Genomic DNA, 25,529 nt, shown 5'->3' with positions numbered 1-25,529 from the left:
GACTTAGTGGTCTGTGACACTGTTATGCTGGTGTTTGTTCAGTTCTATCAGTCCTTTGTATTTTGTCCATGTCAGGGTCAAGTGTGTAACCTGTTGTGTTCAATTCATCAGTGTCTGTGGTGCTCTTTGGAGGCTGTGGCTCCATCACTGGCAGGATGTGGCGTCGGTTACGCCTGTATTCCTTCCCTTCAGAATCCACCACATATGAGCGTGGCTCATCACACTTTCGCTTCACAATTCCCACTTTATCATGTCCCCTTTGTGTTTGGAGTCTTACCACCTGGTTTGGTTCCAGGGGGAGTAGTGGTTTGCTGGTCTTGTCGTAGTAGTGTTTTTGTGTCCGCCGCTACTTTGTTAATTGAGCTTTGATGCTGGTCGGGGGTTCTTGCAGCTGGTTTTAGCAATTGTTTGCAGATGGGCAGAATGGTTCGAGTGCGACGGGACAACAGCCTTTGTGCAGGTGAGCCCAAGATGTTGTCTCGGGGCATGTTTCGTATGCCAAGCAGGTTCAGGTAGAAGTCTGTCCCGTCTCTCTCTGTGGTCTCTAACAGTTTCTTTGCATTCCTTACGGCCCTCTCACTGAGTCCATTGGACTGCGGATACTCTGGACTGCTCGTCACATGCCGGAAATCCCAAGATCGGGCAAAGTCATGGAAAGCCTGGCTGGTATACTGGGTGCAATTGTCTGAGTACAGCTTCTGTGGTATGCCGTGGACTGAGAAGTGACGCTTTAGCTTATTGATGACAGTCAATGATGACAGGCTGCTGAGCCGGTCAACTTCAAACCAGCCAGGGTATGAATCAACAATCACCAGGTAATGTTGATTCTTCCATTCGAGTATGCCTGTGGCGACAAGAGACCAGGGCAGGTCTGGGACTGTGTGCAGTTTTAGCGGCTCTTTTTGCTGGTGGGGCCTCAGGCTGTTACAGCCTCGGCATGCCATAGTGACAGCCTGAATGTCCTCATTTAAAGATGGCCACAAGACGCTTTCCCTTGCCCTGCTCTTTGTGCATTCCGCTCCTGGGTGTCCCATGTGTAGTACCTTCAGGTATTCCGAGTGCAGGGCAGCAGGCACGGCCGCCTTGTTTCCTTTCATGATGATCTTGTCATTGATGGTGAGTTCATCCCGGAAACTGAAGAATGGTCTCACCTCTGTAGGCATGCTGCATGGACGCCTTGGCCAGCCCCGTTGAACGAAACAGTTGAGTTTCTGCGACACAGTGTCTGCAGCAGTGTATTGACGGAGTTCTTCAAGGCGCCGTGGGGATATTAGTTGAACTGTCATCACCTCGAACTCTGGCCGTTCTGCCCTCTGGGGGCTGACGTTGCATCTCGGTGCACGGGAAAGGGTGTCGGCTAAGTAGAGATGCTTCCCTTTTTTGTAGGTGAGACTCGGGTCGAATTTTTGCAACTGTAACATCATGCGTTGCAGGCGAGCTGGGATGGTGTGAAATGGCTTGTTGTGAATGGTGACCAAGGGCTGGTGGTCAGTCACAACCGGCTTACCGTAGATGTGGTCATAAAACTTGTAGCAGGCGAAGACCACTGCTAAAAGTTCCTTTTCAATTTGCACGTATCTCGTCTCCGTCTGGGTCAGTGTGCGAGACGCGTATGCCACAGGATTCCCCTATTGGAGGCAAGCAGCCCCTAAACCATATTGTTATGCATCGCAGGTAAGTGTCACTGGTTGCCTCACATCCTAGTACTGGAGTACAGGTGGGCTGCTGATGCCGGTCTTGAGCCTGTCAAAAGCATTCCGTTGATGCTCTGTCCAATTCCACACCACTTCCTTGTGAAGCAGCTGATGTAGCGGTGTGGTAAGTTCACTTAGGTTTGGAATGAATTTGCCCAAGTAATTTACCATTCCTAAAAAACGCTGAAGAGCTGGCTTGTCCTCTGGGGGTGGTATTTCACTGATTGCTTCTATTTTTTTGGGGTCCGCTTTTAGTCCTTTATCTTTGAATGTGTGCCCAACATAGCTCACCTCGTTGAGTCCAAACTTGCATTTGCTGGGATTCAGTTTCACCTGTCTGGCACGATCCAGTACCATTGTCAGGTTTCTTTCCTGCTCACCAGGGTTTTTGCCACCAATGATGACGTCGTCCACGATTATAGCGCATGGATATCCTGCAAAGATTTGTTCCATGGCTCTTTGAAACACTTCTGAGGCTGTGCTAATTCCGAACGGCATCTTTAAGAACTTGAATCGGCCATACGGAGTTGTGAATGTTGTGCGGAGGGATGAGGCATCATCCAGTTTGACTTGCCAGAAGGAGCTTTTGGCATCAAGGACGGAAAAGATAACGGCGCCTTACATCTGAGCAGCAACCTCCTCCACCGTGCGCATGGGATGGTGAGGGCGCATTAGGGCCTTGTTTAGGTTTCTGGGATCTATGCAGATGCGCACGTCACCCGTCTCCTTCTTGTGTGTGGCCACCAAATTCGAAACCCATTCTGTGGGCTCATCCACCGGTTCATTTACTCTCAGAGTTTGCATTCTTTGGAGCTCTTATTCCACTTGTTTTTGCATTGCAGCTGGGATGCGACGTGGAGGGCTGATAACCGGTGTTGTCACTGGATCTACCTTCATTGAGTACGTTACAGGTAAGTCACCGACTTCATCCTTGAAAAGGTCTGCATATTCCTGAAACATTTTTTTGTGACAGGGTGTGATCCTTTACACCAGGGGTGGGGAACGTCCGGCCCACGGGCTGCATTTGGTCCGGCCCGCCATGGCACTGCAGGAACCATATTATTAGGTGCATTATTCGTTGGCAGCAGCACTATTTTAATATGTGGAAGAGGACCGTAGAGGCGCATTAAGTGTGGAATTCCTTTCTAGCAAATCAAATCAAACACAGAATACATTGATGGTTTGGGCTAAGCCCCGAATGTTTACAAAGTATGGCTCCGCGCCTGATTAACACTCAGATCGATAAGCAGTCTCAAAAATTGTAGCAATATAAAAAATAATACGATCCCTTTCTGTAATCATGATACCCCCCAATAAATGTTCGATGCACCCCTAGTCAAAGCAGGCTGCATCCGTGCCAGCTAACATCACAAACCTCACCAAAGAGAAGCAGTTCCAGCCATCACATTAGGGGTGAGTTAATTAAATGTTTGACCAAATATAGCTGGCACATTTTTAAGTTGATAATTCTGTACGCCCCCGAATGATTTTATAAGTATCCAAATGGCCCTTGGCAGAAAAAAGGTTCCCCATCCCTGCTTTACACAGTCTAGGTGGAATACCTCACTGCTGAAGGTGACCAGCTTCATATGTAGCCTATGCTGTCCTGTAGGCGAAGAATGGAGTGAACATTTTCTTTCACCACTTGAAACTGTAGGTTGTACAGCTGTTGGCCCACAGCCCCAGAAACCTTCAGTTTGAATCCAGAGGACACATTCTAAACAAGTAGCCTACTTTGGATCCTGGCCAAAACAAAGTACATCGCTCCAGTTCAGATTCAGCTACTCCAAATGACCTACCCGTGTCCTATGTCGTGAAAGCTTTATACTTTTAATGAACAACTTGTATAGTGTTCTCACTATTAAAGGAACTGTTTGATCCTTTAATGAGAGTCATTCGTAGACGCATCGATTATGCACCCTGCACAATGGACGGGGAAGGCTGGAAGACTAGAAGACTAATACTACTAGGACTAAGAAGACTTCCAAGACTATAATTGAATTGTATCACAAGTTAGTACCACCAGAGGGAAATAGTGAGCGTTTTTATAATAAAGTACTTAAATCTTCAATCAAATTGAGCGTAATCACATTTTACCGTAGCTATAACTTTAGCGTAGTTCTGAAATAGCCTACTAAAGTTGTCTTTCTGAACAAACCACAGCATTTAAACAAAACTAGGACTACATATTAAAGGCCATAAATAAGAATAGATAGCTTTTCCAATATAGCGCCATTGCGCTCATGCATTCCTGCGCGCTGGAACGCGCCAGGGGCAGAGTGCTGAAGATGTAGTTGGATGTTGTGAGGAGAGCTTAGAGATTGAGCGGCGCAAGAGGGAAGTGTTGGAACTCAGTTAATGCCTTCAACCTGGCGTCCTTGTGCTGCCACAATGAAGAACAGCAGGACAGTGCATATCGGACAATCTAAATTTTACTCGGAGTGGAGTCAAGTCAGGTTCAATGAAAAAAATTGAAGAGAACTTCCATTTGAAGTCGCGTCTCTTTAAATTCTTCTGTTGATTTGAGCATGTTTGACAAGAACGGCTCCAAGATATATTTCTAAAATGTACCATTTTTAATCAAACACCAGAGGAGTGCGTCAGTGTGCGGATGAACAACCTTCTTTGTGGTTTCTCGATCGAATTTGTTCTAAAGCAAATTTATTTACTCGGGTTTATTTACTATTGTTTCCTAATAGGAACTCCAAAATGGATCCATTGTTCACTTCGACAGATGCGCCAAGTAACGGGACTAACGTCTCCGATTTTCAGAATCGAACAATTTATTGGAACCAGTTTGTCCAACCCGTTTGGAGAATTGTCCTTTGGGCTACTGCCTACAGTTGCATAGTTATTGTGTCCGTGGTAGGGAACATTATAGTTATATGGATAATTATGGCGCATAAACGAATGAGAACAGTGACCAACTATTTTTTGTTGAACCTGGCGTTCGCTGAAGCATCTATGTCAGCTTTTAATACCGTTATCAACTTCTCCTATGCCGTACACAACGAATGGTACTTCGGGCTGGTGTACTGCCGCTTTCACAACTTCTTTCCCATCGCCGCTGTCTTCGCCAGTATCTACTCAATGTCTGCCATAGCGCTAGACAGGTAAGCATGGACAACTGTGTGCATGCCGCACAATCACATCAATCATTGTCAAACTATGTTGACACAACCCCGATACCTAGTCCAAAGTCAAGAAAACCGTTCAGTCTGTGATTCTGACAAAATAATGCACGAATTCATACATTAATCAACAATGAAACCAAACCCTAATGTGATGTTATCTTTAAAACACGGTGGGTTAAGTGTAATTTAAAGTATGTTCAATTTTAGCATGGCTCTGTGTGGCAAGGATAGTTTAGGGGCTGTTAGGATTATTCAACCATTCAGAGACAGCCTATGTTCAGTTGTGTGAGTCACAGTATGCTCTGTAAGGCTATAAATCAGTCTTGAGCTTGTCAACTCACCTATTCCACTCATCGGTTAACCCACAAACTATCATTCTTGAGGGTTCCATCCCCCCCTTTTGAAGATGAATCAGGAGCATAATTTAACATCTCAATCTCTGTATGTGGTTGTGTGTATTTTGTGTGTGTGTGTTCAGGCATTTTGTGCCCTGTGATTGTCATTCGTACTTGTGTGTGTTTCACCAGCTGTTGCTTTGACGCTAACCTTTTTCCGTATGTTAGAAATGAAGTTGTTTTGATGTAGATGCTACGAGAGGAGGCCTCCATGCCTTCAGAACTGGAAATAGAGTTGAAATAGTGGAACTCAGAGTCTGTCACCCCCCTGCGTATTTCCTATTTGCAAGTAGCAGAGGCATAACCTAGACGTAACCTTCTGCACTATTTTCAAATTCAATACCTCTGGTGCAGGAGATCTGGAGGTGCTGCCTGCCTGTACAGTCAAAGAAAGGGAGAGAGAGAATAAGGTTGAAAGAGGGAGAGAGAGTTACTCTAACTCTGACTATCAGCAGCTACTCAGTGGCTCATCCAGACACTAAAAGATGCCTTGCACATGCTACTTTATCATTACCTGCACCAATCTAGTCTCACCCAGTGCTTAAGTGTACTTGTAGACACAAAACAAGGATCTGCCTTGTGTCTAAAGCAGTGAACCGGCTTAATGTTCAGTTTTCTGAAAAGGATAGTTTTACATGCTTACATGTCTCATGCTACTCAATTTATTCATCATTAGGTCTGATTATTTATACATATATATTTCTAGGACATGCAGACAAGACTAAATTGATCAACAGCAAGCACAATAGGCTGAAATAAAGTTCACTAACATATGTTTATTGCCTTTAATAGATGAACATAGCTTTAATTCTGCTCCTCAGTAGCCACGGTGTTGTAATACACAGTGAAGGTGGATGAGTGGATTCAGGTGTGCATCTGGGCTAACCTGGTTAATTCCCACTAGCGGAAACACACAGCATCTGTTGCTAGCGCTGCTGTTGTCACCTCGTCCCTGTGTCTGCTGTTCCCGCTTGCAGCCACCAGCCCCAGCAAGCTTGTTGCATGTCAGCCATGTCACCGCTTACACGCCCATGCTTGGCTACGCGGCTGTGCTACAGTGGAGGGTGTTTTTTTTTTCACCTCCCCTCCCTCCCACCTGTAATGTTGTAGTCCCGCTTATACGTCTTTGCCACTCATCCCTTGAGGGGTGTCACCGCGATCCGTCCCCCTCATCCCGTCGATTGGGCTGCCCTCTGTGCTGCTAGGCTCTGTCTCATAGCTCACACCCGCAATCCAACTGAGCACAGCTATACACACAATCAGATCAGATATTCATAAGGTAGCTCATCTCACACACATACAGACACACACACACACACTGCCCCCCCCCACACACAGACACACACACACCCCACACACACACACGCACACACACACCATCCCCACATCACATATACATGTCCCCCCCCTACACACACAACGCCCCCTGACAGATGCGTTGGAATATGATTGATGCTCCTAAGCCCAGGTGAATCCTGGCTGGTTTCTGTGTGCTGTGGAGGAGAGCCGGGTTTCGGGTGCATCCTGGCTCACGAGCAAGGGAAACTGCTGACTAGAGGTGCGATGTCATGTCCGTGGACCAGAATAGAAAAGAGCCCCCTCTCTCTTTCTATCAATCAGTGTTAGCCTTGCATCCCCCTGTTTGGCACTCTCCAAGGCAGTTTCCTCCCGTCTGTTGATGGGGGGGGGAGGGGGGGGGGGGGTTGTAAAGAAACATCCAGGAAAGAAACGACACCCCAGGAGAGACCACTATGTTCCCTCAATAGCTTCCCGATTAAGAGCCTTCAAACACAGGTGCAAGTAAAATTAGTGGGAGGTGTTGAGGATAAAAATGGTTCCAGTCACACACACACTCCCGAACACACACACACTCCCGCAGGCCTACTCCCCCACTACCTCTCTGTCCCACACAGACCACGCATTTCCACACACCCACTCCCTCTATCCTCCACACACACACACACACACTCCCGAACACCTGCAACCCCCTCCTTCTCGCTTACCCCCCCACCCTCCAATGTGTCTCCTTGGTTTCATTGGATTGCGTCTAGTATTGCAGGAGCCCTGAAAATGCTTTTATTGGATTTATACGTCACCGATTCCTAGAAGGCACGAATTGTTTGCCTCTGACAAGAGCACAACATGTCCCTCAGCCATGCGAGACCTAGATGTGAGGAGCGCAGCTTCTACAAGGTTCGACAAATTCACGATGCATGTTTGTCAAGATCTTTGTCAGGTTATTTTGTATTTTATCTTTCAGCAAGATGGCTAACTCAAGCTGAGTTGAATAACGATAGTTTGGTTGCTAAGCTGTAACATTACCCACCTAAGTCGATCCCGTTTGCTTCGACAACAGAAGTGGAAACAACTAACGTTATCATTTCAAATGATATCAAGTCAAGCTTTTGAAAACAGTGTTGTGTAGACACAATAGATTTATTTGCACGTTTTATTTCAAGTCTCTACCTTCGATGTTTCAGTGAGTGCTGTTGGCCGTGTTGCGTCTTTGCTCCCCAGCTTCACTCATTGTAAACCCACCAATCAGCGCGCAGCTCATCAGAATATTAATGAGCATACCATAAAAGGAGAAAACAGCTTGTTTCATTATAGGGCTATTTCACAGGGTTGCATTAGGGCGCATAAAACAGTACCAGGACCATTTTGAGCCCAACCAATGTTACATACCCTATTCGGAGACCTTAAGGAACAGTGTGAAATACCCTATAAAACCAGTCAATGACCCCTTTAACTTCTGGAAATTTGGTAGCGTTGCCACAACGGACCAAATGGCTTCGCTCGCATCTTTCTCTGCCGCCATTACTTAACTACTACTCAAACTAGTGCACGACCTCAACGTCATTGTTCTCAGCCACTCCCTCTGTTGGTTGATTGGACAGGTAACAATTGGCCGGAGAAAACCAGCGAATATACCGCAAACCCAGACTGACTTACTGAAGGAAAATTTAAATTGAGCGGAAGTACGTTGGAGGGCGGAGCCAGGCTGGTGCAGATGCATATTGGCAACAGATTCGGATAAGAGAACTGTCTCTGTTTTTGTTTAGCACTTAGCACTACCTTTATTACTAATTTCATTTCGTTTTTAACATTTTCATTTATATAGCACACAAAAACAGTTGTTTTCATTTAGCCATTTGAAATCTATTGTAATGACCTGACCAGGTCAGAAAGGAACAATCGTCCAGGCATAAGATGAAGTTCCCGAATGGACGTTTATTACCACACAGGCTACAGTTTGACCATAGCCCACGGCAAGTAAAAGAAAGGTAGCCCACAAAACAATAGTGACCATCTCTTGTGAAACACAGACGTAACAGTAAGTAGGGGTGGGCGGATCGATATAAAGTATCGATAGTATCGATACCAACGTTAGTATCAGTATTGATCGATACTCACGTGATGAGGTCGATACATTTAGAATCATTCAATTATCATGAAAATTCATTTTCATTCAAATTTGCATATTCATGATGTATTCACTTCATAAATTATGAGGCACAGCTTTCCCCTACACAAAAGTAGATAAGCTGCTTTTTTAAGTAAAAAGTATTGGTATTGGCAATACTGGCCCTGTATTTACTTGGTATCTGATCGATACCAAATTTTGCAGTATCGCACACCCCAACAGTAAGACCAAAGGCTAAACCTGGTCTTAACTTCCAATGCTCCCATCCCCTGCCCAACCCCCCTACATGCCCCTCCGCCAACCACCAATGTTCTGATGCCCGGCATCAGAACATTCCGGGCATTCCCATGTTGGCAGACAGCAGGTTGATTGGCATGTTGGACCCTGTGAACACTGGGTACTGGTAAATACAACACAACCAACTAACAGCCTAACATATAACACACGTCTCTGTGCGGGTCGCTACACTATTTTTGTACTTTAACTGCTAAGATTCCTTGATGAGATGCCTTATCAATCTATTAACGTTACTTAAAAGATTAACACTGCAGTCAGATAGCTACCCTGTTTGCTATTGTATAATGCCTATTTGAAATACATATTTAAGAGTAGGGCTAGCCACTTAAATCCTGGTAGTTTATTAAATATTAATAATGGGGATATGTTTAAGATTGAGATTTGACTCAAATGTGGGTAATTGGATGTGTAGGCCTACATGTTGTTTTTGCTTAGGGTTCACTTCAAACATGAAAACTAAGGGTGAGATACCAGACTTCTTCAAAATGCTGAGCAAACAGGATCAGGTGGAAATAGACCCCAGTCCTTGCACCACCCCAAGACCTCAGAGCAGCTCCCTCCCCGAGGCTAGTGAGAGTCAATGTGGTCAGACTTCACAAGGACTCTGTCTACCAGCTCCAGGTCAGAACATACTAGGCAGTCAGTCACATGCCATGTAGAGACACAGTCTAGTCATAGTAAATATAGAATTTTATTAAAGTAACCCTAGTGGACCATACTAGGTCACTCTGAAGAACTCAGGCTTAAGTGAATTATAATTTCTACTTCTAATCAGCAATCATATGAATAATTGACACTCCTTAGATGCCAGGCTAAGGTTATACACTTATTTCAATCTTGGTCTCTGGACCCCCTGAAGTAGCCCTGGCCACCCCTTGGACAGCCCATATCTAAAAGTCTTGTTTTGCCACTGGACCACAGGGAGCACTCGAAACACAGTTCTCTCCTTCCCCCTTGGTGATGAGAAGGAGAATGTCTAATTAGCTGGCTAAATCGAGTTATTACGTGAATTAAGCCATTGATTAGATCACTTAGTTAGACTTCATCTTTCATGTGGTCCTCTGTAGTACACTCAGACGATACAATCCTGACAGAGAAACATGCTTGTTGTTATTCATGACCCCACATTATGTGCATAATGACTTGGTAAGATGATGTCTAAAAGTGGATGATAATAACGTTGAGAGCTTCCGATCTGGCACCCAAAACTAAAGAAGCCCAATTTCTTTGTGTTTACCTTGTTAGAAATACGCTTTGAAAGATGACTTCATTTTTCAAGGGCAGAGGCTAACAGAAAATAAATTGTGATTGTGAAGAGAATTTTAATGTATGCATTATATTCTTTGATACCCTTGGGTTTAGAACACAGTAATTACTTTCTTTCAACACTGGCTATATGTGTGTGTGTGTGTGTGTATGTGTGTGTGTGTGTGTCTATGTATTTGTGTGTCTATTTTGATGTGCGTGAGTGTGTTTGTTTCTGTGTGTGTATGTGAGAGATGGGCAATCGCATCTGTTTCCCGGTTTGAGCCGTCGGCCAACCACACAATGTTAGTCTATGATTGCCATGGGCTGCTTTGTTGCACAAATCAATAACCCTCCAGACCAGACATGAGTGACCTACATCTCATCCTGATGGTCCCCAGGTACATGGCCATCATCCACCCACTGCAGCCCCGGATGTCCTCGACAGAGACCAGGGTGGTGGTGGTGGTGATCTGGGTTCTGGCCCTGCTCCTGGCCTTTCCCCAGTACTATTACTCCACCACAGATGAGCTTCCTGGAAGAGTTGTCTGCTACATCGACTGGCCCGAGTACACTGTCTTCGACTTCAAAAAGATGTGAGTGACTGTGTGCGCGTGGGACTGTGTGTGTGTGTGTTTGTTTGTTGGTGCGTGTTGTTTCTTTGTGTGCTTGCGTGTGCGTACATGGGTTTGTGTGCGAGTGTGAATGTGTGTTGGTTGAACTATTCTGAGTGTGTGCTAGTGTGTGTGCTCTATTCCCTAGTCCCATTAATAACCAATGCTGATAATGTGTTTCCATTCAAAAAAAGAAAGTGTAAAAGGATGTTCTTGTTTAATGAGTGGAGCCACTGAACAAGGGATCCATTCCTTTCATGTGCGTGTGGATCCGGGACAAATTTGTCAATTTTTCTAAACATCCAGACAAAAGAGACGAGAGGGATTGTTTTATTGCAGTGTTTTGTATCGAACACAAGTTACACTGTACAGTTTAACCTCCCCTCTTCAGTGATGTTAGTAGGCCTGGCTTCATTCAGGATCAAGGATGAATGGTGCGCGCTGAGAGATGTGACAGTGCTGTGTTGATGCTCAGGAGAGGACCCGGGCGCTGGGTGAAGCCTAGGGTGAAGATGAGAGAGGAAGAATCTGTTTCTCTGCTAATTCACCCTGGATACTGCTAAACATGGTTATTATCACTAACTCTGCCTATTATTACTAACCCTGATTATTACTACTAACCCTTTTTATTAATAACCCCGGTTATCTCTAACCCTGTTTACTATTCACCATGGTTATTGTGAACCCTCAACACTGCTTATTAATACAAACTCTGTTTATTACTAGCCCTGGTCATCACTAATGCTGTTTAATATTAACCCTGGTTATTACTAACCCCGGTTATTATTAACATTGATTTTACTTAATACTTTTAATAAAAAATATATTTAATTAAGTTCCTTGAAAAAGTATAAAGCTGGAGCCCCAGATGTCACATTCTCCACCATCTAATTATTATACTTCTTTGTCTAAGGAAACTATTGTACCTTGAAGTTTCCTTCGAGATGAATAAAGTGAGAATTGAATTGTATTAACTTCTTTGAACCATCTTTTAAAGTGGTAAAGTTGGCTGTGAGGAATAAGGAAATAGAAAATACAGGCTGGGGATGTTAAATAATAGAACTCCGTTATCCGGCCAGCAGTGTGTTATAGATCAGGTGAGCATGTCCAACTGGAGGTTAACAAATTAATAAAATGCACTATAAATACATTATATAAATGAAATGATAAATAATGAAGAATAAAAATATGCTTGCTTCTTGTTGGGTTCTGTGGGTCATGATGATGTTTTATGGAGCATGGTGTAATGTCCAGCCAACCATTAAGGGACCAATAAATGTGTGTTAAACAAAACTCACCTCTCTCTTTCTCTCTGTGTCTCTCTCTCTTTCGCTCTCTGTTTTGCATCTAGTCCTTTCTCGTTCTCCTCACACCTCCTCCGTCTCCTCACACCCTCCTCTCACGTCTTCTCACAGTTCTTTTCATAGAGCTGCATGACATGTGCATCGTCACCGCCGACGAGCTTCATCTCTGCTCTGCATAACCCCTCCCTCCATCCTCTGCTCTCCTTAACCTCTCTCTCCATCCCTCCATCTTCTGCTGAAAGAGATGCCACGGCTTACCATGCTGTGGTGGAGGCTGTGGACACGTATCCGGAGTGACACCTTCACACCTGTTACTGGGGCTGTGTTTGTACTGAGAAGCTGCAACTGTCTGTGCTGGTCCGTGTGACTGGGTATCAGGGGTGTTTGTTGTGGTGTAAACCCACCACTGGACATACACGTACAACCTGGCGCTGAGCTAGACAGATCCCTGAGGCTATGCCCCCCCATCCCCGGGGGCTAGATAAACAAGGAATGAACCAGTTATTATTAGAGGACTCATTTCTTCTCACCGTGGAAAGTGTTTGCAACCCCTGCGCCCTTTAATGTCTTTGTTTTTGTGTTGTTGCTACCTAGGCTCGTGGTGAACAGATAAACACAGATTGGAAGTCTGCTTGGATCACCCTCAGTGATTCAGCTGATTATGCAGCCATTGTCTGAAGAAACCATTGTCTTCTGGCTTGGCCCTGTGTTGGAATAATTTGCGATGAACAGTACTATGACAATTACCATGTTCATGTTGGAATGGCTGTGGAGCGTGTAGCTGTTTTAATGAACACATCATAGCTAAATGAGAAGAGGCGTCACATGGAGACCCTGCTGTAATTGACATATCTGATTGCGTGAGGCCCCTGTGCTCACCCCAATATCCCCTGGCCAGGCCCTATGCCCCCTGGTCCAGACTCTCAGCAAGCAGAGATTGGGCCACAAGGCCACAGGGGAAGGGTATAAATAGGTTGAGGCCAGTTACCAAACCCTTGGATTCGTTAGCGGGCTTACGAACGCGTCTGTGTTGCACGGACCACACACATGCTCACACACACAAGAATCCACACACATACACAATACACACGTACAGGCACACACAAGGATGCACACGTGCAGACACACGCACACACGCACACAAACACAGAAAACAACACAGGCACACGTAAAAAGAAGCAGAAATACGGTCAGGCCATTCCAACCCGGGTACACCTTGCTCTCTCCCTGTTCCCTCCCCTAAATTGGTCCCCTTGAAAGGCCTCTTTGATGTACGCCAGTAAGGCAGTGTGATTTGAGGTGTCAGGTTACCTTGGCTGCTACAGATACCTTGTCTGCTACAGATACCTCTCCATACAGACACACACACTCACACGCACACTTACAGTTTTTTTGGATTGCTTAAGCACGATTTTCAAAACACTACACACAATTAGCACAACCACACACCCAATTAGCAAAACACTACAGATCCTTTGCATAATTAAACACTCTTGTAAAAACTATACACTTTTGTTTAAAAACCACACTTTGTTACCATATGAAACACACGTTTCACATTACTATACTCTGTTTGCACGAGTTACACTCTTCTGTGATAAAACTAAAACACTTTTACTTCCCTATGATTAGAGTAGGCTACCATCAACAAAGTACAAATATAATGTAAATTCACCAAACACTACACAAGACCAATGTTGCAGACTGAAGAAACTCATTTATTTCTCAACACGCCCAAAATGTTGACATGGAGATTCATAATACTGTAACAAAATGTCACTTTACGTATTGTACTGTAAGTTTACTGTAAAAAACAAACACAACAAAACTAGACATTGTCTCTTCGCCTAGCTGGATCTGGCCAGAGAATTTCATCAACATCGCAGGCAATGTTGTCATTAGCAAGACACCTTGGAAAGAAACGTCTTGAATGACGAATCCATCCTTGCATTGCTGCTACCTCCATCTGGTCACAGGCCTCCTCCATGGCTTGGATGAGGGGTACCTCAGCCTGGAGACGGAGATCATATACCTTCCACCGCCATGCCGAGAAAAACTATTCTATAGGGTTGAGGAATGGAGAGTATGGTGGAAGATATAGGACGGTGAAATGTGGATGTTGCTGAAACCAGTTCTGAACCAGAGCAGAGCGGTGGAAAGACACATTGTCCCAGACAACAATGTATTGCATATGATAGATTTGATTTGCTGCGGTTATGTTGTGCAATTGGTCCAAGAATGTAAGTATGAGTGCTGTGTTGTAAGGACCCATATTGGCATGGCGGTGGAGGACCCCATTCTGTGTAATGGCTGCACAGAGTGTTATATTACCCCCACGTTGACCTGGGACATTGACTATAGCCCTGTGGCCAATGATGTTTCTTCCCCTCCTTCGTGCTCTCGTCAGGTTGAACCCAGCCTCATCTATGTAAATGAACTCCTGATCTCCTCTCCATCCATTCGTAAAACTCTCTGAAGAACAGTGTCAGGCAAAATTGTGTAGTTCAGTGTAGATGTAGTACACATATTACAGTACAGTAAAAGATTATGAGACAGTATGCAAGATCACACTGCTAAAGTGAATACATACCTCTGCATAATCATGCCGCAGTCGTTTCACCCTTTCGGAATTGCGCTCGAAAGGCACTCGATAAATTTGCTTCATTTGAATATGTTTTTTTTTTAGGATGCGTGCCAGTGTTGATGTTGAGACCTGATGGATATTGTTGAAACTGGCGTGGTCATTGACAATGTTAGTTCGGAGCTGATTGAGTGTTATAGCATTGTTGGCCAAAACCATGTTTACGTACTATCTCCCTCTCTTGCTGTTCTGTGAACATAGGAGGCCTTCCCCCTTGTCGTTCCTGACCCTCAATCCTATGTAGAAAAAAAAAACAGTATACAATAGTACAGTAATGTCACAGGAAAAGGTAACAGAAGTGCTGATAGTGCATAGAATACAGTACTGTAAGCAGTTACTGAAACCGTGCAGATGTGTTTGATGTGATATTTTTACAATACCTATTTTCCAGTCGAAATGTTCTTATCACACTTGCCACTGTGTATCGGCTTAGATTTGGCTGTACTCGCAGTCCAGCCTCCCTCAGCGTCAGGCCATGGTTGACAACGTGGTCAACCAGTGTTGCGAGGATCTCATTTGTCAGATTCGGTCCTCTTTGAGCACCTTCTTGTCTTCCTCTTCCTCTTCCTCTTCCTCTACCTCTACTTCTAACTCCAGCATGGCCTCCATCTCTTCCTCTGTTGATTCCTCTTCCTCCCCTTCTTCCTCCCCTTCTTCCTCCTCCTTGTCCTCCTCCTCGTTCTCCTCCCCGTCTTACTCTTTCTTTAACTCTTTCCATTGTGCTTGAAAACCGATGAACTCACCTGCTGCTTTTTATAGTGCTTACACACTTGATTGGTGTGTCTACAATTAAGCAAACAAGTGTTTGCACACCTGATGACTGTGTTGAACCAATTGGTTGGAAGGTGCGGTAATTTGACAGTCAGTGCTTTGGTATTGCAAGGAAGTGACTTCATGATAGATTTTTGTGTGTAATGTATGTTAAGTGTGTGTAGAGTTTTGCAACAAGTGTGAGGTTGACAATGTGCTTATAGTTGTGCAAATATGGGCTGATGTTTTGCTTCTTGAGTGTAAGGTTTTGCTAATAGTGTACTACTTTTAATTTTAGTGTGTAAGCTATCCAAAAAAACTGTAAAGTATGGTCTTATGCATGTAAACAAAGAGAATGTTATCCGATGTTTTTGGAGCAGTGGCTCTATAGACAAGCGGTGTATTGATGCTAGTCCTCTGACATGTAGGTGAACGTAACCTCCGATTCCTCTAGTTCTCCATCCATCACAAGGATAGATTTTTTCGATCAGACCTACTGAAGTCCCTGGGAGGGAGTGGACTCAATTTGTATTCAGAGGGGATTTCTCAATGCTGCACTGATCACAGATTTTTGCAAATTGCTTCAGAGTCCAGACCAAGCCATGCTGAAAGTAGTACTAACAATTCTTGAGGCAGATACAAGGTTGAAATAACTGTGTGTGTGTGTTTGTGTGTCTGTAATTGAACCATAGGTGAATGTGTGCACTTGTGTCTGTCTGTGTGCATGCGTTCGCTTTTCCAATAGAAACGTTGGAAGTGTTGAAACAATGCGCTGTGGGAGAAAACAAAAGCATTACATGCTTTTTGTCTGTGAAACAACTGTGATAACCACCTCAAAGCAGTTCCAACCTGGCTAGCCACGCTCACAAACCTTTCTGGGGAATCAATGTTCTCTCTGTATGACAAAAGTTCTAATAACTATGTAGAAAGTAAAGCCCCGCTTTCCTGTGTCATGGAGAGGAGACAACGGAAAAATTAATCTTACTCTCTGCTTTTGGAAGGCTGTCACATTCTTTTATGTTGAACGAGGGTTGAAAAAGTCATTTCGGAATTGCTCCACAAGCGATGTTGTGTTGCAAATGAATAAAAGCTATCTGGGAAATAGGGAATAGAAATGCTTACCACCTTTTTATAGCATTGTTTACCAACATCCAGTATTACGAGTGTGACAGGCAATTTCACACATCTTTGACACAACAAGGCTAATAGAAGCCCCACCTTTCACCAGTAGCCTTTATCCTCTCAAGCAGATCTCATATCCGGCAGCTCTAATCACTCCTAACCAACTGTGAACATGATTAATATTGTATTTGTATTGTACAACAGATGCTTTCCACCATAAAACAGAAACACATACAGATTCAAGAGCAGAGATGGATGTAAGCAGAGATGGATATCATATTTAAAGAGTTTTAGGAAGATTCTGAAAGCCTCTCTTGTGCATACTAACGATACTATTTTAACTCAGATGTAGTTTCATGGCAGCTACTGTACTTTAAACTCTGAAAGGACTTTCTTGTGATTTATAAAGAATAGCAGCCAGACACATTTCCTCCGCTCCTCATTGCCTGCTCGATGGTGTGGTCCGTTTCAGTTTATCACGCGAGCCACTGTTCTGCACACTGTCACATGAGCATCATCTCAGTGAATCATCGAGGAAGGGAGATGAGCTCAGCTGGGCAGCACGCAGCGAGATAAATGGATTGTCCTTTGGAGTTCACGAGCATCAAGGGGTCCTCCTGCAGCAAACACCACACATACACACGCACATATACAAATACCACATACACACGTACACACACTTAGCACCGAAATCCACAGCAGGCTCAGGAGCTAGATCAGTGACTTGTATCCATGTCTGATGACCAAGTAATTCTCTTGTTACATGCTGTCTTAATCCATTAATTCACAAAGCTTTCATTTGCATGACAGTTGACTGTTTAAAAAACTTTCGGCCCTGTGAGAGGAGGCCTTCAATCCTGCCTCACTTCCCCACCTACCATCTCTCTCCTTACCCCCTCCTTCCCCGGGCACTACGTTGTGTGTGATCCTGTCCATCCTCCCACCAGGTACCACGTGTGTGTGGTGATCTTGATCTACGTGCTGCCCCTGCTCGTGATGGGATGTGCCTACCTCGTGGTGGGCCTGACCCTGTGGGCCAGCGAGATCCCCGGAGACTCCTCCGACCGCTACAGGGAGCAGCTGATGGCCAAACGCAAGGTGAGTCTCAACATGTCTCCACACCCAGGAACCAGGTAGGACCAAGGAAGAAAGATACACACCCAGGAACCAGATAGGACCAGGGTACACAACTCCACACCCAGGAACCAGGTAGGACCAGGGGAAGCACAAAGCTCCAGGGGAAGCAGTTATTGTCTTCTAAACATATTTACAATATGAGTTCCACCTGAGTCCGTTGTTGTGAAAATCATAGACAGAAGTGAAAATGAACAGGCTTACTTAAATAAAACAGAGGTCCATTGCTGCTTATACTTGTATCTTTCTGGTATCAAACACCAAGTCACCCATAACTGAAAGATCGAAGTATGTGGGTTTCTTACATCTTCTTCTCATTAAATAATCAGTACATGAACCTGAGATTAAAAGCTCCTGCTGTCTGTCTGCCCTTTCATCTCAGCCACGTCTGCTCCCCTCGGCTTTCTCCCCATCTTTCTTTTCCCTCTCCTCAATCTCGTTTGACATGGTTTCCTCTTCCATCGTTCAGGGTTTGTGTGTGTCGTCTGTTCCTTTTTTTACGTGTGTCTTATTTTTCCAGGTGGTGAAGATGATGATGGTGGTGGTGTGTGTGGTGTTTTCCAGGTGGTGAAGATGATGATGGTGGTGGTGTGTGTGGTGTTTTCCAGGTGGTGAAGATGATGATGGTGGTGGTGTGTGTGGTGTTTTCCAGGTGGTGAAGATGATGATGGTGGTGGTGTGTGTGGTGTTTTCCAGGTGGTGAAGATGATGATGGTGGTGGTGTGTGTGGTGTTTTCCAGGTGGTGAAGATGATGATGGTGGTGGTGTGTGTGGTGTTTTCCAGGTGGTGAAGATGATGATCGTGGTGGTGTGTACGTTCGCTGTCTGCTGGCTGCCCTTCCACGTGTACTTCCTGCTCCATCAGTTCTTCCCCCAGCTGTTTGAGGAGACCTTCATCCAGCAGGTGTACCTGGCCATCATGTGGCTGGCCATGAGCTCCACCATGTACAATCCCATCATCTACTGCTGCCTCAATGAAAGGTGACGCACACACACACACACGCCAATATGCACAGGCACACACAGGCATGTACACACACCCACCACACGCACACACGTAGGGTGGGCTTTTACTTGGTTTTGTAAGCAAATAAATTAACCACCATTGATAAGCAGAGCTGTTCCCCAACATATACTTGGAATACAAATAAGATACAAGGAGTGTGACTTATTTGACTCCTTTTGTGACTTCAAAAGGATTGTGGCTTAGCAAATAAATAAACAAAAGTCAAAAATGGTTGGGCCTATCACCACAAAATCACCAGATAAGTTCCGGAAACATACCCTGAAGTGTCTTTTAAATCGGCCTCTACGGGTGTGACAAATGCGGAACAAACTGAGAGCCTCGGCCTGACAAGAGATAATTAGACACTCCACTGTGTGTCTGACTTTTCTTGGTGAGGATTCGTGCTACTGACTCAGATGTGGCTTTGCAAAGAGTTCTACCCACTTGGTGTAGTAATCAACGAATACTAACATGTAGACGTTCTGGGTGGAACTTCAAGGGAGAGGACCCATCAGATCAACTCCAAGCGTTTTCCAGGGATGGTGTACAACTGTCTGTTGTTGTTTTCCCTCCAGCCATCTACTCTCCGTCTTGTGCTTCTGAAATACCTGGCAGTTCTTGATGAAATTCCTGACATCCAAGTTCATTTTTGGCCAGTACACCAGAGCTTGCAACCATTTATATGTTTTGAACCGTCCAAGATTACCTGCCAAGGGATCTTAATGGAAAAGGTGACGCAATTGAAGACGTAGGATAGTTGGAATCTAAACCTGATGCAGTGTCCTATGTGGTAGCTTCACAACTCTATATACTATATCTTGACATACCAAGATGGCACATTCAGTTGTCAAACTTTTTGTTTCCCCCCTCTGTCCAAGATTGACTGGTATAACGCTTGCACCTAGTGATCGTTCTGCTGGGACTTCCAAATAATCTCATCCGAAAGGGGAAACCCAGATTTGGGGGATTCACGACAATTTACCCAAACAGAAGCACAGATAGACATAGGGCCCTTTGTACCATCTAAAGAAGAAGATATTTATGTTAAACTAAGTGTGTAAAGATATCTTAAAAATGGCAAATGGGGTGCCACAAATCAATTTCCATATGGGTTTACAATATACTTTTTGAATTTAAACTGGGACTTGTTTTTCTGAGGCTTTTATTTTGAAACTGGGCCTCTGTCGTTGTTGGCCTTCCCTTACAAAAAATAAGTATACTTCAAGTTTATTTTGTAAGTATACTTAGTATAAAAAGTATACTATTATCATGGTACTTAAGAGTATACTAGCAGTGTACTAAAAGTGTACTTATTTATATACTATTTTTGTACTAAGTAAACTGAATTGGCCCACTTTTTAGGTCATTTAGTACACTTTAAAGTACACTTATAGAGTATTTGAGGTTTACTTTTGAATACTGTAAAGTAGCCTGTGTAGTGCACTTTCAGTTCATAAAGTATATTTCCTAAAGTACTTCAAAGTATACTTTGGATTACTCTAAAGTAACCTGTGTAGTGCACTTTCAGTTCATGAAGTATACTTCCTATAGTACCTCAAAGTATACTTTGCAATACTTTCAAGTGCACTTTCAACTAATGTAAGTACGTTAAAAGTAAACTTATTAAAGGTCAATTTACTCATTTACTAATATATTTAAATGTTTAGGGACCTTTCACACGCCGCTGATCTTGCGTCGCCAAGAAATACCGCAGAACTTTAATTTTAAGAAGCTATTTATTGGGTGTGCTCAAGCCTTCGGCGAGAGCACAACCTTTGTTCTCTCACATATATATTATTATTATTATTTCTTTTTGCCCCCCTAAAACTCAGTCAATATTTGGCCTACATAGACAACGTAGGTGTCAAAAGTTTCGTCTTGGTAGCGATTGAGTTGCTTCTATTGGAATTTACGTTCCGGTGCATGGTTTAAGCTTAAGTTAAGTTTTTGTGGCGAAAAGTGAAGCTAACGGTGGCTAATTTGCTAGCCACAGTCACTGACGTTACTAACGTCACTGCGTCACTAACGTCACGAAAACACGTGACTACCTTTGCCAGAACATTCGTTTAGCATCTGTTAACTTGGGGGATAGCTAGGCTAACTATAGCTTTACTGCAAGGCAGCTGCAGAAACGCCACAAGAAAAGAGGCCAGGGTGATAACTATTTACTCATTTTACTTTGTGATATGACACACAATTGTGATGTGTAATGTACAATATAAGATGATATTATTAAGGAAGTACATCTACTTTCGGAAACAGTAGTCTACTATTTCACTGAAGTATTAGCATCATGACATTAGCCTGTGTTGCCCGGGCAACACATACTACAGTGGTCTATGATGCATCTGTTTTCAATCTTTAAAATAAACATTCCTCACAAATACATTTTCGTTGTAGGATTTATTATGACATTACATTACAAGTAAACGATTTGTGGGTGAAATTATCATTACCTGTGGTTTCAAACCAGTGTTGCTCACTGCAACGCTGTAGCCTACGCGAGACACTACAAAAACATCTACACAGCTTTAGGAAGTCAAACGGCGACAGAACATGTTCGGCACTCCCCTTACTTAAATCAAAAGTCTATCTAACTACTAACCTGAACTTCATTGCCACAGCCTAAACGTTGTCAATCTGTTCATGAAAATAATTAATTTCAGCCTAAACCGTACAACGGAACGTTAAATCCAATTCAACCAACGCAATCGCTACCAAGACGAACACAGCAGTAGTCTAGTAGTACTGTACCGCAGTAGTACAATTTACCGGGGCAGCTTCTCCACACAGGGCTATATCGCATTTTGCGTTGTTACTGACAATGATCGCTACCAGTGAGCTTTTTATGAATGAGCGATTTTCCACTAAATAAATGTCAAGCTTATTTACGTTTTGGGGGGCATATTTTCAGTTAGCAGATGGGACTGTCTGAATCGCGATTCCATCTTCTACTGCCGGGTAACGTCGTAGAATAATCTTCAAAGGGGGTTCTTTATGAATGCAATGAGTAGGCTACATGCCTGAAAATATCACGAGAAGGGAAAAACTTAAAATGACGTTTAAGTCATAGAGATTAGGTCCATTTTTACACCGGTCTGCCAAATGTATTCGTTTTGATTCAACGATGAGGCTGCCTCTTGCAGGGGAAATGAGAAGACATCTATTTCATTCTACACTTCACTCGTATTTTCAGTTGTAAATGAGCAGCAAAAAAAACGCTTTTAAATCCATTTAATCTTTATAAAAAATAAGTATGCATTTTCGTACAAAATATACAGAAATCAGTGGTAAAAATGTCATTCAAAAACGGACCCCTGTGCAACCGACGCAAGCAAGCACACCGTACAATTTCCCCAGAAATTGTACCCTCTCTAGTTGTCGATAAACTGTTTTTGACACAATCCAGCTCTTTTTATCAAACGTAACACTCATTTAACTCATGGTTACAACGGTAAACCGGCACAACAATGACAATTACCACGCAACAAAACACTCCACTCTAAACAGACACATAAAATAAAACGAAATTCATGAAGTTACATTTGTATTTCGAACAAACGGCAAACTTATCGGCACATTTTTACATTATTTACCGCCTTGCATCATGGGAATTGACCAGCCAATGAGCCACGCTCATTGGCTGGTCATTCATTTTTTCACGTCCTTATTTCGTTCTTCAGTCAGTTTGACAGTATAACCTTCAAATGCACAATGCAACCCTTCTGTCTGCTTCTTTCTCAAGTAGCTTTTAGTTTTTTCCATTAATACTCCAATTGATAATTATTAGTATGAGAGTATAGGGCTTAAAAATGTTTTTGCAGTAATTAAGGTTACAGCTTCAGTACGAAAAAAGATTCAATGTGCAATGCATAATAGATTTTCCTAGACATGAATAATTAGAATGAGATGGATCTAAAGAATTTAACCTGTAATGTACTTAAAAATTATTTTGACTATTTTTGCTGTATAATAATAGAAAACGTACATCCTACTCCAGAAGAAATGTATACAATTTTATGTTTTGAAGCATACTTCTTAAAAGTATATCAAAAGTGAACTATTTTCAAAGCATACTTAAAAGTACATCAAAGGGAACTATTATCTAAGTATACTCCTTAAAAGTATATCAAAAGTGAACTATTTTCAAAGCATACTTGTAAGTATATCAAAAGTGAACTATTTTCAAAGCATACTTCTTAAAAGTATATCAAAAGTGAACTAAAAGTGTACTATCCATATTTTAGTATAATTATAGTATACTTTCATATACTTCTTTTTTGTAAGGGTTGCCAAACATAAACAAGTGCACAAGTTGTTTGTGGAATTTGTTTTTTTCTGCCACTCTGCATTTAGTTTAAAGGAACATAAATCATTACTTTACATTAGTGTGTACTCAACATAACAATTGTAGAGTGATGAATGGATATACAGTATGTCATAATCAAAATGTCATTAGATGGAGGTTGTAGTTGTGTAAAATAAGCTGTTAGTGACAAAACCTAATCTTTGAAAATTGCTATATTGTAATTTGCCCTTCATATGTACGATTTCTGATGAACTGCACCCACAATCGAGAGATTGGTTTTGTCACACTGAACAAAATGGAGTCTAGTATTGACTGGTAATGCGTGACGGTAATAATTAAACTTTTTCCAGTAGCGGAAAATCTGGACTAGATTACCAAACAGACTACCAGACTCTTCAAAGCACAGTTTTAGATGTGCTAAACAGTCATTCAAATAGTGAAAATGCAAAAAAGAGTTGTGCTGGCTAGAACCTCGGAATCGCCTCTTGCAACTATATTTGTTATTGTTTTTCATGAAACAGATGATCACTGTTTTGGTTTTATCAATGTCTCTCAGAGCTTCCTCCTGTTAGCTAGCTGTCCCTGCCTCCACCTGTCAGCTACCTGTCCCTGTTTCCTCCTGTTATCTAGTTGTTTCTGTATCTGAAGTGGCTAAGCACATAAGCATAAAAGCTAATGCTTATCCTCTCCAGTCTGCCTCCTATTATAGTACAACAAGAACACACAAAAACACACACATAGCAAACAGCACAGAAAAGGCACGGTCAAGCTACTTTAGTCAGGAAATATTCCACCTTCCTCTTCCAAGCTCTATACAAAAGTATGAACATGAATTGTTCAATGAATATGAAAAATATGAAAATATGCCTTTCCCTGTGATTTGCCATCAAACTTTCTTTTCCTCACTTTTATTTCCTCTGCCCTTATCTCCTGTTCCCTTTGGCACCCCGACTTCCTCCACCGTTTCCTGTCTGAACGGGGCTGGTATTCCATACTGGACAGGTTCCGCGCTGGCTTCAAGCAGGCGTTCCGCTGCTGTCCATGCGTACCCGACGCGTCCTACGAGGGGCTGGAGCTCAAGTCCACCCGCTACCTTCAGACCCAGACCAGCATGTACAAGGCCAGCCGCATGGAGACCACCATCTCCACCGTGCTCCAGGTGGCCAACGAACCAGAGCCCCCACGGTTAGGGGCAGCAAAGCGGGGGGGCATGGGTGGGGGAGGAGGCGGAGGAGGCGGAGGTGGCGGAGGAGGCGGAGGTGGCGGAGGTGGCGGAGGCAGGGGAACAGGAGGGGTGGGTTTGCCCGCCCGTCGCTCCTCCTTGGACCTCACCTCCAATGGCTCGTCATCTCGGAGCATCTCCAAGACTGTGTCAGAGACCTCCAGCTTCTACTCCGGCAACAACCTGCCAGAGTAGAGCCAGCTCCTATCTCCCCGACCCACACGGACCGCGCATGAGCGAGTGTGTGTGTGTGCTTGCGTGCGTGTGTGTGTGTGTGTGACTACATCCCTGTCAGTCTGTTTCCGTAGACAGTGGCCCTGGTGCCCTAACCCTATTCAGGAGTAGGAGAGAGAAAAGCTTCATGTTGGATGTTTCCCAAATATGGATCCAAGCTGAGCGTGTTTGATAGGGTTAAGCTCTGTACTGTGACAAAGCTGGTTTCCCTCCTATCCTTCATATAACACAATCAGACCTCAGCCTGAGCACCTCATCCCAGAGAGACTGGATGCACCAGGCTTTGATGGAGAATTCTTTTTAGCTTTTCCTCACCTCCCTCCTGCAACACAGTGTCACTTTGCACGTACGCCCTACACACACTGCACATGGAGTTCACGAGCTCCATTTTTATAACCAGAGTGTAACTGTCTCAAATTGCTGCTGGCGTGCTGTGAATAGTCTCCAGACTTACAGGGTGTTTCTCCGAGTCGCCCCGGACAAGTCCGCCCTGCTACCACGACGGTGGCAGCCTGGGTTAGGGTCTGGGGGCATCTGGCGAGGGACGTCTGTTTCACACCAGCGGGGCAGCCAAGATATGCGCTGAAGCTCTGAACTTGACAGGATGTGATGTGAGAGGTGTGAGGGCTGTCGTCAAAGCCTTTTCTTCGGGTTTCTTGTCTGACAGCGTCCTGTAGGGCTGTCACGGCCAGCCACATGGCATTAGGTCTACTGTACTTCTGTAATATACTATCTGTGAAGGGTTTTAGTGGGCATGCACACATGCACACACACACATACGTACGCACCCGTACACACGCGTTGTTCAAAAGGAAAGCCAGACTAGCTGTTATTCCACTCCAGCCACCCTCCCCTTCGTCACAGGTCTGTTTGTAGTTTGAGGGAAGAGAAAGTGTGGGTTGGTCGGGGCATGGGGGCAGGGGGAAAGAACACCTGTTGTTCCACGTCATGATGCCTGCCTCCGAGTGTCAGCGCTCTATTCTTACTGAGGAGCTCCGGGCCAG

The 25,529-nt window shown here is 43.9% G+C and overlaps 1 protein-coding gene across 1 annotated transcript; it reads left to right on the top strand.

The window, feature by feature from the left end:
• Nucleotides 1–4,403: 4,403 nt before the first annotated feature.
• tacr1a (tachykinin receptor 1a) lies at nt 4,404–24,486 on the top strand. The gene is made up of 6 exons (XM_067227876.1): nt 4,404–4,807; nt 10,591–10,785; nt 17,568–17,718; nt 18,539–18,735; nt 24,072–24,254; nt 24,351–24,486. The coding sequence occupies exons 1-6, from the start codon at nt 4,404–4,406 to the stop codon at nt 24,484–24,486; spliced, it is 1,266 nt and encodes a 421-aa protein (XP_067083977.1).
• The last annotated feature ends 1,043 nt before the right edge of the window (nt 24,487–25,529 follow it).

This window comes from Osmerus mordax, chromosome 24, assembly GCF_038355195.1.
Source record: "Osmerus mordax isolate fOsmMor3 chromosome 24, fOsmMor3.pri, whole genome shotgun sequence".
NCBI classification, from domain to species: domain Eukaryota; kingdom Metazoa; phylum Chordata; class Actinopteri; order Osmeriformes; family Osmeridae; genus Osmerus; species Osmerus mordax.
The sequence above is the reverse complement of the archived record's forward strand: the minus strand, read 5'-3'. Positions and strand labels throughout refer to the sequence as shown.